The 14904-nt window shown below is 40.1% G+C and overlaps 1 protein-coding gene across 7 annotated transcripts in view; it reads right to left on the reverse strand.

The window, feature by feature from the left end:
* LOC149312843 (H(+)/Cl(-) exchange transporter 3) overlaps nucleotides 1–14904 on the reverse strand; it is a 60125-nt gene that overhangs the window by 39600 nt on the left and 5621 nt on the right. For 5 of the 7 annotated variants that reach the window (XM_089525501.1, XM_089525496.1, XM_089525498.1 and 2 more), the window contains exon 2: nucleotides 13901–14077. In XM_089525501.1, coding sequence (XP_089381627.1) covers nucleotides 13901–14060 — 160 coding nt within the window. In that variant the 5' untranslated portion in view covers nucleotides 14061–14077. Of the gene's footprint in view, nucleotides 1–5010; nucleotides 5222–13900; nucleotides 14078–14904 lie in introns of those variants that run through there. The other 2 variants (XM_089525495.1, XM_089525502.1) reach the window with 2 other exon arrangements.

Genomic DNA, 14904 nt, shown 5'->3' on the forward strand with positions numbered 1-14904 from the left:
TAACTGATGCATGTGTCCTAAGAGGTCAGAAGCTGCACCAAAGGCATGCTCCAGTCCTAAGGACTGGGGCGCAGCTTTGATGCAGCTTCTGGCCTCTTTAAGATGTGTGTGTAATTTAAATAGCATTACCTCCAAAGTGACCTGAAGCAGCTTTATTTTGGCCTGTCTCTATGGGCCCCAAGATGACTAAATTGGGTCTGTCTTAGTTTGGGCACATTATGAGAAGACAAGACTCACTAGAAAAGACAATGCTAACAAAGGTGGAGGGCAGTAGAAACAGAGACAGACCGCAAAGCAGATGGATAGACTCAAACAAGGAAGCCACGACCCTGAGCCTGCAGGACCTGAGGAGAGCAGTTAAGGACGGAGGGGCTTGGAGGTATCTCATTCACGGGGGTGCCATGAGTTGAGGTTGACCCAACAACAATGTGCCAATTCAACAGGAAATCAACTTTTCAACAGATAATCAAATTCATTTGTAGTGTCAAAATTTCAAATGTCTTTAGTTAGCCCCTGATATTACAATATTCTTTGTTTCCTAATAAAAGAAACTCTTTCATATTAATCAAGAGCACTATCACATAAGAAAACTGTCTTCTATGTAATGGTTATTGACTTAGATTCAGTCATTAGTACCTGCTGCTTAATATCCATATACTGACAATGTCCATTGCACCTGCAACTGAAATATGTTGAAAATTGTGCAGAAGCTGATCTAATGAACATGACTTTAGCCAATCTTGTAGCTCTAACATGCTTGCACCTATGCTTGAAGCAAATGAATGCCGCCTACATGGTACCTCAAAGAATGACAAAGTACTGTATCATGTTTCATCCAGTGAAGCTGCCTCAGGTAGACAAGGGCCTGTTATGCTCTTTCCTATAAGAGCAGCAGATAATCTATCTGGAACACACTGTGAAGAATCTGCATGGCACTTTGCATATAAAATAGCTTGGATCCACCCCAACTTGGATGCTGTGGTTATTATAGATCCAGTGAATATAATCATCATGAGTTATTTCAATTTGTACAGCCTGGGGATGTGCGCTGGATACTTGGAGAGCCACCAGATGATGTCTTACCACAGTAACCTGAGGGGGACTGGCTGAAGGGATAAGGGAAATTCTGAATGGCTCACTACAGCAAGGCTGAGTTCCACTGTGGCTGAGTGTGTGATGAGGTCTTTATTGGGGGGGGGGTCCTCAATGAACCCAAACACATTAAAGAACTACTGGTGCAACATTCCTTTTTAGATTCTGGAGCATCTGGTGGCCTCACAGCTACAGGGTTTCCTGGATGAAAAAGATTATTTAAATTGGCTATCATAGTGGATGCCCTATGCAGGGAACTGGACTGAGGGGGGGGGGGTCCCTATTCATTCTGTTAGATCTTTCAGAGACTTTCAGTACCATCAACCATGGTATTCTTGTGGACCATGTGGCTGGGATGGGACTTGAGGGCACTGTTCTAGAGTGGTTCCAGTCCTTCTTGGAGGGGAGAATATAGAAGATGGTGCTGGGGCATTCCTGTTCAACTACCTCGTGGCTGGCTTGTGGGATTCCTCAAGGATCGCTTTTGTCCCCCATGCTATTTAACATCTACATGAAACTGCTGAAAGAGGTCATCTGGCATTTTGGAGCACAAAGTTCACTGGTAGACTGGTGACATACAAGTGTATCTCTCTTTTTACATGTAACTCCAAGAAATCCATTTCCATGGTAAACTAGTGCCTGTTGTCAGTAATGGACTGGATGAGGGCAAAAAAATTAAAGCTGAATCCAGAGAAGACAAAGATGCTTTTGGTCATTCAGGGGGCAGATTAGGCAATAGTGATTCAGCCTATATTGGATGGGTACTCCTGAACTCTGATTTGAACCCGAATGCCCAGGTTTCAGCAACAGTCAGGACTGCATCATCGCAGGCATGTTTGGTGAGGTCCCAAGAGAACACCTTCTCAGTGGCTGCTCCTAGATTGTGGAATTCCCTCTCATGGGAGGTTCAGCTGACCTCCAACTGCTTTCCCTAAAAAGTCAGGCAGGCCCTTGGCTTAAAATCCATGTAAGAGAGTTTGTGATGTGACTATGTTTTTAAATCTTTTTTTTAGTATGATTTGCATTTTTATATTGTTTTAGTCTTTAATTTTAATTGAACTGTAATTTAATTTTCTTAAAATGTTTGTATAAAGACTGTTTTAAGTGTGTTATTTTAAATAATGCTATAGGCTGCCTTGGATCCTGCACAGCAAGAAAGGAGATATAAATCAAATAAATAAATGTAATTTTTTAAAAGAAATTGTTTTTATTTACACAACCATCTGGGACAAACAAAAAGAGCAAATTAAATTAGGCAGTACCATAGAATTTTACATATTTAATGTTTTAGTCTCCATATACATGACTGATACATGCATATCTGACATACAAGTTTAGCCCCACCTTTTAGTTTGGTAACTTGATTTCTCCTCATCCATAACCACTTTATCCTGTTCTTTAGGGTTCATATTTTCAAAGTCTGGTATTAGGGTTATAGGTTCTCATAAACATTTGCAAGAGTTGAAATACAAGAAATGCCCTGGTCTTTCACTAAAGTCATATCTTTACAGAGTACTATTTCTTTCAATTATATCCTCTAATTTATTATTATTATTATTATTATTATTAATTTTATTTACCAGTACTTATATCCCACCTTTCTCCCCATATAGGGATTCAAGGTGGCTAACTTCACAATGACACAGCAAACACACACACTTCTCTAGCAGTGGCTCAACACAAACATACCTGTACCAGTTGCACAAGATCTAAATTTGACCCTTCAAACAAAATATTTAAAATAAGCTGGAAGAAAAATAATTCTGTGTACGATACTGAACTTAAAGTATTATTGATTATTATTCCATTTTACAATTTCTGATAAAATTAACAGTAGTTTTAAAGGTTCTTTGATTACTGGAATAACTTGAGCAACAACTGCAACCTATGAGACGCTTTTACTTGCTTGTATCACTGTCATGTGCACACTCCAAACAGTCTGAGATCAGTTTTCTCAGAGGCTGCCAACAAGTTTTATAAGGGCATCTCTGAGACTAGTCAGTGGCCTTTACATATGAATTGTACCCAGTTTTTTAAAATTCCTGCTTTTAGATTTATTTTCTCCTCACTCAAACTGGACTCGCTATCATGACTCACTATAGAATTAACACGTGTTAACAATATGAAAACTGATTGCTTTATCATTATATATGGTGGAAGCACTCAAACAGCAACACCAGACCTGCCCAATATCATCTACTAAGAAGTGCCAGTGCAGCCCAATGCTATACATCTTTACTCAGAAGCTTTCAATTCAACATTCCAAAAAGTGAACACAGCACTGCCAAATTATTTCCAATGAATATCTGCATAAAAATGGCTTAAGTGTCGGCCGGGACGAATATCCAAATCAGTACAAGGTTCCACATTTTAAAAGAGTAGACAGACTATCACAAACCCCAAAGAAGTTTTTAAAAACTAATTGACACCTTTGCTGTTTTACTATTTTAGCATAAACATAATGTGAACGACAACTTGATCAAAAGACTTAAACAACTAACCTTAGGAAGGACAGAGTACAAATTGGCAAATGCAGCAAAAGTTGACTGTATGTTCTCATGAAATAATTACATCTTTACAGTAGTAAAATTTACCAAACAAAGATTACTAACTTGCAATTTGCCATAAATACATAAAAGTGATTTTTGTGCAAATTCGCAAGTAGCCTATCTCAAGCTCTAGTTACAAGCTATCCTATAAAATAGGAAAACACTTCTAACATTCTATTTTTAGTTCAGCCAGCTTTTCTGGGAGGCTCAAGTGAGAAGCACGTAGCTCAGTAAACAGAAATACAATTCCAAGGCAAACTCGGTCCTAAGAGTTAATAGACACATAGAGGCACATATATGGCCATATTTATTTTTTCTGCTGTGGTTTACTTGGTCCTTTTAATACAAAAATTGCTCACAGATAAGCTGGATTTAGGCAGCAGCTTCCTGCTCCACTGGTTCGATATGATTCACTGTTAAACTGGAAGGAGGAAGCAGTATTGCCAGGCAGATACAAACTTGTCTGCTGTTCTGCACAATAATCCTTGTCATCTGAAGTGTGACACCCATACTGACTCTAAAAAAAGGCATGTCTGCTATTCGTAGTAATGAAGAAAGGCACTGTCTCTCAAATGGTTTACATACATTGGAGTGCATGGAATTTGTACGGTCAATCCCCTCAAATACCTTGAAAATAGCCAACATCCAAAAATGCCTGGAAGCATCCATAACCTCACCAAACAGTCAAACCATGGAATGAAAATAATTTAGTGGGCAGAAGATAATTGTACTAATTGTATTACTCTTCTCTTTCTAAAAATATATAACATTTTGTGAATTAGAATAAACCCTCTGTATACCACCTCTGTATTTTTAGATTAAAATGGCTGTTTTGATTCATGCAGTAAATTCATATTGCACCAAGCTTCCAGGCTGCCAAGAAGGAGTTAACTCTAGAAGCACGTACAGAAACTTCAAAGCCCAGTACAAGCAGCATTCCCTTTAAGTTCACTGAAGAAAGGAAACAGCTTCCTTGATTAACTCTTGTCTGTTTTGCAATGGGCAGCCATTACTATGGACTAATTTAGTTCAGGATTTACGTAAAAGAGAATGGTCGGGGTTTGTTTTCATTTAAAAGAATGCCAGATTCTGAAGATGGAGTCGCTAGCTGATGTGATCCGAAGCAAAACTAATCTGCTAATTTAATAATAATTTTTAGAACACCTGCCAGTGAGCCAGCGCAGCCTAGATTTTGTGGCATAATACACACTAGAAGGGCTTGGCAAAAAGAAAAAGGAAAGAAAGCGGGGAAGGGGGAGTGCAGCATTTTAAAAAGCAATTAAGAACTTCTCCTCTGAATCTGAAAGCAACCTGCCACACACATATGAAGACACACAAGGAACTAAGCCACAACATAAACTGGCAATACCTCTTTTATGCAACTCTCTCAGCGGAATGTCATCTCCTCCTCCCCCATCATATGGCAAATAAGGATCTGAAGATATTTCCATGAGCGTAAGAAATAAAAAGAGCCTTTGTAAGATCAGAACAAGTGAGCCATTTCTTATAGAACAACGGCAGGCTGGGAAGCTGCCATATTCGATTGGGATTTGGAGTGTGTGCTGGCTTGTCGCAGCAACTCGGTTCTTCCACAATCGATGATGTCATCAAAGGGAATTTATTGCAGCCTGGTTGCTAGTGGCTACAACCAAGGAGCGTTTAAAGGTAGAACAGCAGCCTTAATCTATAAAGCTTGCTACATCTGAAGGTGACTAAGCCTGAAGCAGAACAGAATAAACTGGTTTAAGAGCATATGCACGAAAGTAAACTACGCTGGCCTACTTAACGTAAAAATATCAGCCCTGAGAAGTCAGCCATGTTTGTCTGCCCTTGAGAGCTTTACAAAAATCCCAATGTTTATATTTCCATCTTTTAAAAGAGGCTGACAAACGGGTTCACCTACTGAATCACAGTGTCTTAACTTAAATACATATGCACGGACTAAATTACATTGTAATAAAAGCACAAATCATAATGGATTAGAACAAGAGGAAACACTAACTCAAAAAAAAAAAAAAGAGAAAGAAGAATCTGTCATCTACAAAACAAAAAACTCAGTGCAGTTCAATGTGTCTGTATGGTACATCATTTGCACTCACTCAACTGACATAAAAACATAATGAAAGGTGTAATCCATGGCACACTTACAAATTCCACAGAAATCAGAGAGATTTACTTACAAATAAATATAAACACGATGGCACCACATACTAGTCTCCCACACACAGTTGTTATTTAGTTAGTGGATGTCTGATACCAAAAGCTGCATGGTGATTATATGCCATCTACATATTATGAACAATTTCTCCCTCCACAGTTTTAAGCTTCAGAATAATTCACAATGACCAAACAACAACAGCAAAAAAGGGGGGGGGGCAAGGGAGCTGGAGAAGGACCATGAAGGAAAGAGGGAAGGAATGCAAGAAAGGATCATATAGAAGATGAAAAATCTCCAAAGTACACAGAAGACTGAGCAAGCTGACAAACACAATTTCATTACCTAGCCTAATTATTCATTTTCAAAGAGCAAGTGCTTCTGTTACAGCATCAAGAAAGGACAAAAACATAGAGCACCAGTACAAAAGGCAGAGGCTACGTATACAATGTTGTACATTGCAACCAGCAGTTTAAAAGCAGGACCCACAAATATACATCCAACAATAGCTACTACTGTTTGTACTTTCTGAATCTTTCTGCTTTTAATAAATTTATACTGATGCCATAATACAATATTCATAGCAGTAAATTTCACCTGTCAAAATGGGCTATGGTACCAGTGAGATATTTAGTGTCATTCCCATCCCTGTATAACACTGCTCTCAGGAGATGACCTGAACAAGGTGATCACAGCATTACAACCGTGTGCCTTCCTAATCCCTGTTGCTCTCATTTTATGTAATCTACCTGACAGGGTATGACTAGATAGTTCTATAGCATGCTTACTGCTGCTTGCCTATTTTTGAAAGAAACAGTAGTATGACTAATCTGAAAAGCCCATACTTGAGCCAATGGTGTGTAGCAACTACTGATACAAACATTCCATTTTTAGGAAATGTTTTAGGGTAAATGCTTACATTTTTGGATGATATAGATTATTTACGACACATTTCCACATGGATTCAGGCATGGATACAGGACTGAACCAAATTTGGTCACACTTGTGGATGGAAAAGCACAAGAAGAATGTGGCTTGCCTTCTTGATCTCTCAGTACCTCTTGATACCACTGACCATAGTATACTCCTGTAACTGCTTTGTGGGATGAAGCTGGAGGCACTGTACTTCAATAATTGTTCTAAACTCTAGTCTAAATCACCAAAAATGGCATTTGGGAAGTCCTTCTCACCCCCAGCATTTATGCATGTTGCTGCAAACTCTTTAATATCTACATGAAGTCACTGGGGAGCAGTCGGAACAAATGAAGCCAAGTCTCATCTGTATATTAGAGATATAGCTTTGTTTCTCCATAATGTCTGGAGCAGATATAGATGGGCATACTCTGGATCAATGAGTAAACAGAATGGTGAATTGGATAATGACAATAAACTAAATCCTAAATGATACAGAGGGTCTGTAAATGAGTAGTTTGCAGGTAAGAGACCATTCTGTTATGAACAGAGGTGCCCCCTCAAAGAATTAGGTGCTTAGCATGATTGTGCTTCTGGATCCATCTTTGTTACTACAGGCCTACAGGGACTCAGTGACTTGGACAACCATTTATCCATTTCAATTGATATGGCAGCTATGGTAATTCAAAGACTGAGACGTGCTGACTACAGTACTTGATGTTTCAAAATCTCAAAACAGAATTGTTTCACAGTACTTTATATGAAGCTTCCTTTAGAGATGGTCTGGAAACTGCATTTGTTTTTCTCTTTTTCTAGTTTACATTCTTTAATTTTTTATTTCTGAGCGTTTTTATACTCTTTAGTCCTGTGGCCAGTGGTGTCACTGTGGCTGGTGTCACCTGGTGCAGGGGAACTATTCTGGCCTTCCCCCTCCCTCCCTCTCTCCTTGAATGCCCTTTCTTGCTGGCCAAATAGCTGTGCCAGTCCCTCTGGGTGTTCACTCCCAGTGCAGTCCGCACCTGCTAGATCACTGCTGAGGGGAGTTGCGCTGTAGCCTCCAGAGCATCCTTTCAGGGTCTGGAGTGGTTGCTCACCCAGCAGCAGCCATGTCTGACTCTGACGGCACCATTCCCCAGCAAGGGCCTTCAGAATCTCACTGAGAGAGCAACCATGCCAGACTCTAAAGGCACTGGCCCTGAGTGGGGTAGCCCTACAGGCTCTGGAGGGCCCATTTAGGGTCTGCTGTGGCTGCTGAGCAAGCAGGAAAAGGAGGTGATGGCCTTTCTTGCTAGCCCAATAGCCATGCCAATCCCTCTGGGTGAACACTCCCAGTGCAATCCACACCCACCTAGTGATGCCTCCATATGTGGCATGTTTTATGTTCAGTTGCATATAAATATGTATAATAGATAAAAATATAAAATGTATAACTTACACAAAGGTTCCAGATCACATATAACAAACAATTACCTAGTCCACTGGTCCCCAAACTGTGCTCTTTAAGGAATTTTGGACTTCACCTCCCAGAATCCCAGACGATTGGCCATTATGGCTGAGGCTTCTGGGAGCTGAATCCAAAATCACTTAAAGGGCACAGTTTGGGGACCACTGATCTAGACTGAAAACAGATAAATGCATATTAATGATATGAAAAGCTCTCCCTGCCCCCCAACAGCCCATTATCTGACAATTTGCTTTTTGACACTTGCAAATTAAGGACAATTTCCATTAATCCATCAAGGCGTCTGCTCTTTCATCAATCCTTCTGTCCTATGGCAGCTTACTTGGGATCAATCATGCACACACATGCTGCTTGAAACGTCAACTGAGAAGGGGGGAAAGCACCAAGCTGACTGAGACATTTTGCTAGGAGTGTGCATGGGTTCACAGAAGCAGTCCCAAGCAAGCCACCATAATTCCTTCATGTTTCCTACCTGGGTTCTGTTTCTGTTCAAGGCTGCATCTGTACTAGAGAAATAATTTAGTTTAACTCCACATTAACTGCCATGGCTCAATGCTATGGAATTCTGGGATTTCTGCTGTGAATCTGCGATTGCTATTGTGGCACCAGAGCTTTCTGACAGAGAAGGATAAATCTCTCACAAAACTACAAATCCTGGAATTCCATAACATTGAGCCATGGCAGTGAAAGTGGTGTCATTATTTCTGCAGTGTGGATGAGATCCAGTTTCTGACAGTGCTGCAATCCCTAACTTGTCAGATAAGTGGCAGTTTCCTGTACATGTGATAATGATATTAATGATACTCTGTGAGAGCCACCTTGGATCCCATAATTGGAGAAAATGGAGAAATAAATAAAACAAATAAATTACACACAAAACCAGAAAGTGAACAAAATACCTTTTTAAGTGACAGTATCTGAACTCAAACATCATTCCAAATTATCTTTTTGAAGCATAGACAACCTTAGCATCTAAACTTTAGTTGGCTTCTAGATATAGATCAAGCAATCATAAATTTCACTACACGGGGTACAAGAATCACTGGTTGCCCTGTGAAACCAAACAATTATTAATATAAACCACAGTTTGGAAACTCACACAAAATCATGGTTTCTTGATTGACAAACCATGCCCTTGTTTAGTTAGCAAATTAAAATAAAGTGGTCTAGTTTTCTAGCCAACCACAAGCCAGTTGTATTTTTTTTTAAAAAAATGTCAAAGCAAACCTAAGCCAAAGTTTAGTATGCTGTCTGAATAATATCAGTAGTTTTGTAATTAATTTGAATTGTTACAGAAAGACAAAACAAAACTCTCTCTTTGCTATGTGTTCTCTCTTCGCTATGTCTGTGTGTATGAGGTGCATAGATAATAGTCTAATGAGAAAAGAATAAAGACATGACATTTAGGTTCTGAACCTATTTAACTCAGAATTAAATCACAATGAGTTCAGTGAGTAAACATGTATAGGACTGCATTATTAGCTTCTCTCAATAAACAAGACTGAAAATTAACTTCTGCTAAAAACAGGAGTGAATTAGAAAAATGTGTTTCGGGCTCAAGCTAAGAGGAACATCATGACCTACTCAAGACTCAAGGGACAAGGTGCATCCCCCCATTAAGTTTCTTATTGTTTACTGAAGCCTAAATAGAAGCTACATGATCCAAACACATCAGCAACATTTTTTGTTACAAGCAGGGCTTGTCCTAAAAGGATATGTAATTAATAGTCTGTGGCGGGGTGCAGACTGCCAAACTCTTTGCTGCACAGGAGAGCCGCAGCCTATAAATGGTGCTGCGCAGCTGCGCAGCAAAGAAGGAGCTGCAAAAAGCGGCTCCTTTTTGTGGTGCCACAAAGCGCCAGAGACAGTTCCGTTACGTCACAGCTGCGCAGCGCCATTTGTAGGCGGCACAGCTGCAACTTAATCATTGCGCGTGCCGTTTGTATGGCGCTGCACAACATGCTAGGGTTGTGGGACGTGTGCACGTGCCGCCCCGAGGCAACCCTAGCACGTCGTGGATATGCTGCAAAGGGCCCATCTACACAGGGCCTGTGATAAGATGGTGGACAGATCCACTTCAACCACGTTCGCCCACAAGAATAGATTCATAACAGTGGAGGTGGCAGGGTGAAGAAACAGATGCAGAAGCAGAAAGGGATAGAAACAAATAAAGAATGATGATGAAAAGCAATGCGGGCAAAGTATTTCTACACATAGTTCCACACCACAATTTACCTTTGGCCTGCTTTGCTCATCAACGATGGTACAGTCCAATGAGAATAAACCTGAACTTTACTCTTCTTCTGCTCAGCTAGGACTTCAAGGGAGTTCAGTTTCACAAGGGTAATTTCTCAATATGGATGAACTACATGTTTAGAACAATGCTACCCAAATGTGCTGATCCTTGGGCTGACACTAGGCCCTGAGCCACTGGCGGCCTGGTGAATTTCCAGGAAAGAAAGAAGACGCCAGCCACAGATGCTGGCGAAACATCAGGAAGAAACTCTGCTAGAACATGGCCACATAGCCCGAAAAACCCACAAAAAACTAAAGAAAGAAACAGTTGTAGCCAAAGAATACAAATATGGCACTAGTCACTAGTCCCTATTATTGGGGGGGGGGGATAACAGACGGCTCCCCACATCATATAGCCAAAGCTCTTGCATACAGCACTAAGCCATTATGCAGCATTATGTGTGAAATCAGCTCTTTCCTTTCCAGCTTATGATAGCACCTTTCCAGATGACACTGAAGACCATTCTGTCATAACTGACCACCAAACTGAACATGTTCTGCCAACCTTGTACAGTGCCTTGCATATGGATAAAACATTGTTCAGACCTGCCCCTGGGCTAAATAAATATTTTTGTTTGTTTGCCTACCTGGAACTTCAGAAACACAGGGCAAACAAGCAGCTATAGCAAGCCACAATAAATTCTTGTGGGCTGCATTTAGATTTGGGGGAGGGGGTTTACAAATAGCACAAGCCTGCTCATAATACTCCTTATGGTTTTGGACATACCATGAAACAGGTTGAATGCAGCAAGAAAGGAATGCTCTGAGGAAATACTGATTGAGAAAAAACTTGTTCAACCAGAATTTTACATTAGGTTAAATGTTTGTTTGATTCTTCCTTCTCTTACAATGTGAAATAGTGAATCAATGGAAGTGGCTTATACCAGGATAGCATTTCACATCTTAGGATTTACTTGGTACAGTGGGCCCTTGGTATCAAGCTCCTCCCCACCCATGGATACCAAAATTTGTGGATGCTAAAGTCTCAATAAATATAATGGCAAAATAAAATGGTGTCCCTTATATAATATGGCAAAATCAAGATTTGCATTTTGGAGTTTATATGTGTTGGGGCAGTGGTTAAATGCCTGTACTGCAGCCACTCACTCAAAACCATAAGGTTGTGAGTTCAATACTAGCCAGGGCTCAAGCTTGACTCAGGCTTGCATCCTTCCAAGGTCACTAAAATGAGTACCCAGCATGTTGGGAGCAATTAGCTCACAGTTGTAAACCACTCAGAGACTGCTTTGTTCAGTATGAAGCTGTATATAAATGAAGCTGCTATTGTGATTAACATTTTCAAGCCATGGATGGTAGAATCCATGGATAGAGAATCTGTGGATATGGAGAGCGAACTGTATAGTGCTGTCTTCTACTTCCCTCCATGATAGATTTACACTGGGCCCATTCCCACTGAAGGAATAACCTGCGTCCTGATTTGGGTCTGCCCTGCTATTGTAATCAATTCCAAAAGGGCCTGCGTTCCCACTAGGAAAATGGGGCCTCTTTGGAATTGATTCTTTGGGAGGGCGCGCTTATCATTCCCATTGGAGCTGGGGAAGACAAGCAGCCATCCACCAGACCCTTTCTCTCTTCTTTCCCTCCCCTCCTCTCCCCGCCCTCCCTTTCTTTCTTTCTTCCTTTGCTTCATCTTTTACATCCTTTGTTACATGCCCCTAAGTTTTACCATCAACTTCTCCATGAGTCATATAAAAATCCATAATTCTGGCCCCCAAACCTGCCTTTGATTTATACATGAGGTCGACCTATAGACTAGTATATATGGTAATTCTATTCTGGCAGGTTAGTACTTATAAGGCTGCATACCAGTCCAAATTTCTGGACATGGACCAAAAAGAAAAAACAAACAAAAAGTTTCATAATCCTTCATTAATTTGAAAATAGGCTCAGATTTCTATAACTGATTAAATAAGCCAAAAAGGTTGTGCTGTTTGCTTGAATTCATTAATCCCACCCTAACAATTAACACAAACATTTTATCCTTACATTTCACACATTTCAGCTCTTCCATTTTCTTATTAAGGCTGAATAGGAACAGTACATTTTATTCCTCTAATTCATCCACGACTTGTCTAGAGTTACTTCAAGAGTTATTGTTCCTTTCTTATTGACTTTCTTTTTAAATGGTGTCAAGTACAAACTATACATTTATCAGTTGTGGAATGTAGTCTGCCATTAAGCTAAATCAACAACACCTGAAGAACTACTGGGATCTCTCTTTTTTTTTATAGAAAATCCGCTCAGAAAAGAAAGAACCATACAAAGTACAGTGGACCCTTATTATACGCTGGGGTTTGGTTCCAGGATCCCCCGTGTATAACAAAATCCTTGTATGCTCAAGTCCCACTAAATATAATGACATAGAAAAATGGTGTCCCTTCCAAAAAATGGAAAATCAAGGTTTGATATGTGAAATTTATACTTTTTTTGAACATTTTCAAACCATGGATGCTTGAATCTGTGTATAAGAAGGGCCAACTGTAATCTGAAATGAAATTTTGTGAGAAAGCCCACCAGACTGGCTCTGGAGCCTCTTCTCCACCACCTTTTCCAGCTACCAGCCCCTGAAACCAGCCCCCCGTTCCCTCACCCCAGCTGTAATGGTGGCGAGAAATGGAGAACCCAGCCACGGTGCCTGCTGGGATAGAAACCAGAATGGACACACACACCCTGGAGATGGAGAGATGGCTACGCCATTCGCCTGTCTCTGTAGAGGCCAACAAACGCTTAAACTGACGTATAAAACAGGACTAAAAAGTCATTTTATATGCCAGAAAATACGGTATTTGTCTCTTCCAACTTTATGGTTCTATGATTTGTCTCCAAACGAGAAATGAAAAACCAAAACAAATAATGGTCTGCTATGGTGGCTAACTATAGTTTTTTTATAACCATAGTTTGTACAATTTGGATGTTACATAGAAAGCTATAGTGATAGTCAGAATTAGGAAGTGAGAGGAAGAATTGTAGCACATAACCCCAAAACATGGCCCCAAATTCTAATTCATGTTTTTGGCCACAATATTTGAATTAAGACACTAATATTTCATTATGTTCATACTATAAAAGAGATCAGGCATGAACAGACAGGCCAAAATAAAGCTGTTTTGGGTCACTTTAGGAGGTATGCTGTTTAAATGACACATGCATCTTAAGAGGCCAGACGCTGCGCCAAACCTGTGTTCCAGTCCTTAGGATTAGAGCGTAGCTTTGGCGTAGCTTCCAGCCTCTTAAGACGCATGCAGCATTTAAACAGCATACCACCAAAGTGAGCCAATGCAGCTTTATTTTGGCCTGTCTGTTTGGGCCCATCTTCTGCAATATTATATCATGTGCATATCCTAATGCATAGCCTCCCATCATGTACATGACATGAACCCCACCCCTCAAAAAAATAAAAGTTTACTCACTTACCTATACATGCATCACCGTCTAACAAGTTATCATCTTCAGATGTCTGAAAATCCATTATGACACCTGCTCCATCTAGAAGTTCTTCATCACTGCTTGCACTAGTTATGCTGTTGTAGCTACTTCGGTAATAACCTCTATGGAACAGCTGTTCAGACTCCATTTAGCTGCTTCTATAAGCTGAAAAAGAAGAAACTCATACTGTAGTTAGAAAGTACTGTCTACATACACAATCAATCTAACAATTATAAAAAAAAGTTTACTTAATTGGAAGGTTAACTCAGAGGATGTGCAAATTCCATAAACAGTATTATTCAAACAGTGGCAACTGTTTCAACACAAACACATGGTTTGTTGAGTATGAGCATTAAAATAGCCTTTCTCATTTTCCTTTCAAGAGATTGTGCCCTCTAGATACTCACTGATGATGGAACTTTTAATTTTTTTCCTTTAGTAGCCACATGGCTAGAAGGGGGGGGGGCTGGTCTACATGAATGTCCCCTTCAACAACACCTGAACTGAGAACAGCAACAGCTTGACAAAATGCAGGCTTGTAACTAATGTTGTAAGTAACACTGACATATTATCTCCCCCACCCACACAGTATGATTGTTAACATCTTTGCCTGATGAAGAAGCCGATGGACCTTTGGAGCTTTGAAAGCTTGCAACATATATTTTGTGCATTATTTTGGTTGGCCAGTAAAGGTATCACTGTTTTGTGAGTTAAGAATTTTAAGTGTGAATGTCCAGAGCAATTTTCAGGTCTGCTAGTAATAACTCATAATTTGTTCATTTTGGATTAAGATTATTCAAATTAATTGAGACACTGCAAGATTAAATGAGAGCACTGCAGAAAGCAATTCTATGCTACACTGGCATTCAGATCAAGGAAGACAGTGGTGCCACTCTAGTTTGCTTTGGTCAGACTTCACTTGGAATACTGTGTCCAGCTCCGCGCACAACAGTTCAATAAGGATATTGACAAGTTAGAATGTGTTCAGAGAA

This window comes from Sceloporus occidentalis, unplaced genomic scaffold (genome assembly GCF_023333645.1).
Source record: "Sceloporus occidentalis isolate IW3139 unplaced genomic scaffold, rSceOcc1.0.p SCAF_5, whole genome shotgun sequence".
NCBI classification, from domain to species: domain Eukaryota; kingdom Metazoa; phylum Chordata; class Lepidosauria; order Squamata; family Phrynosomatidae; genus Sceloporus; species Sceloporus occidentalis.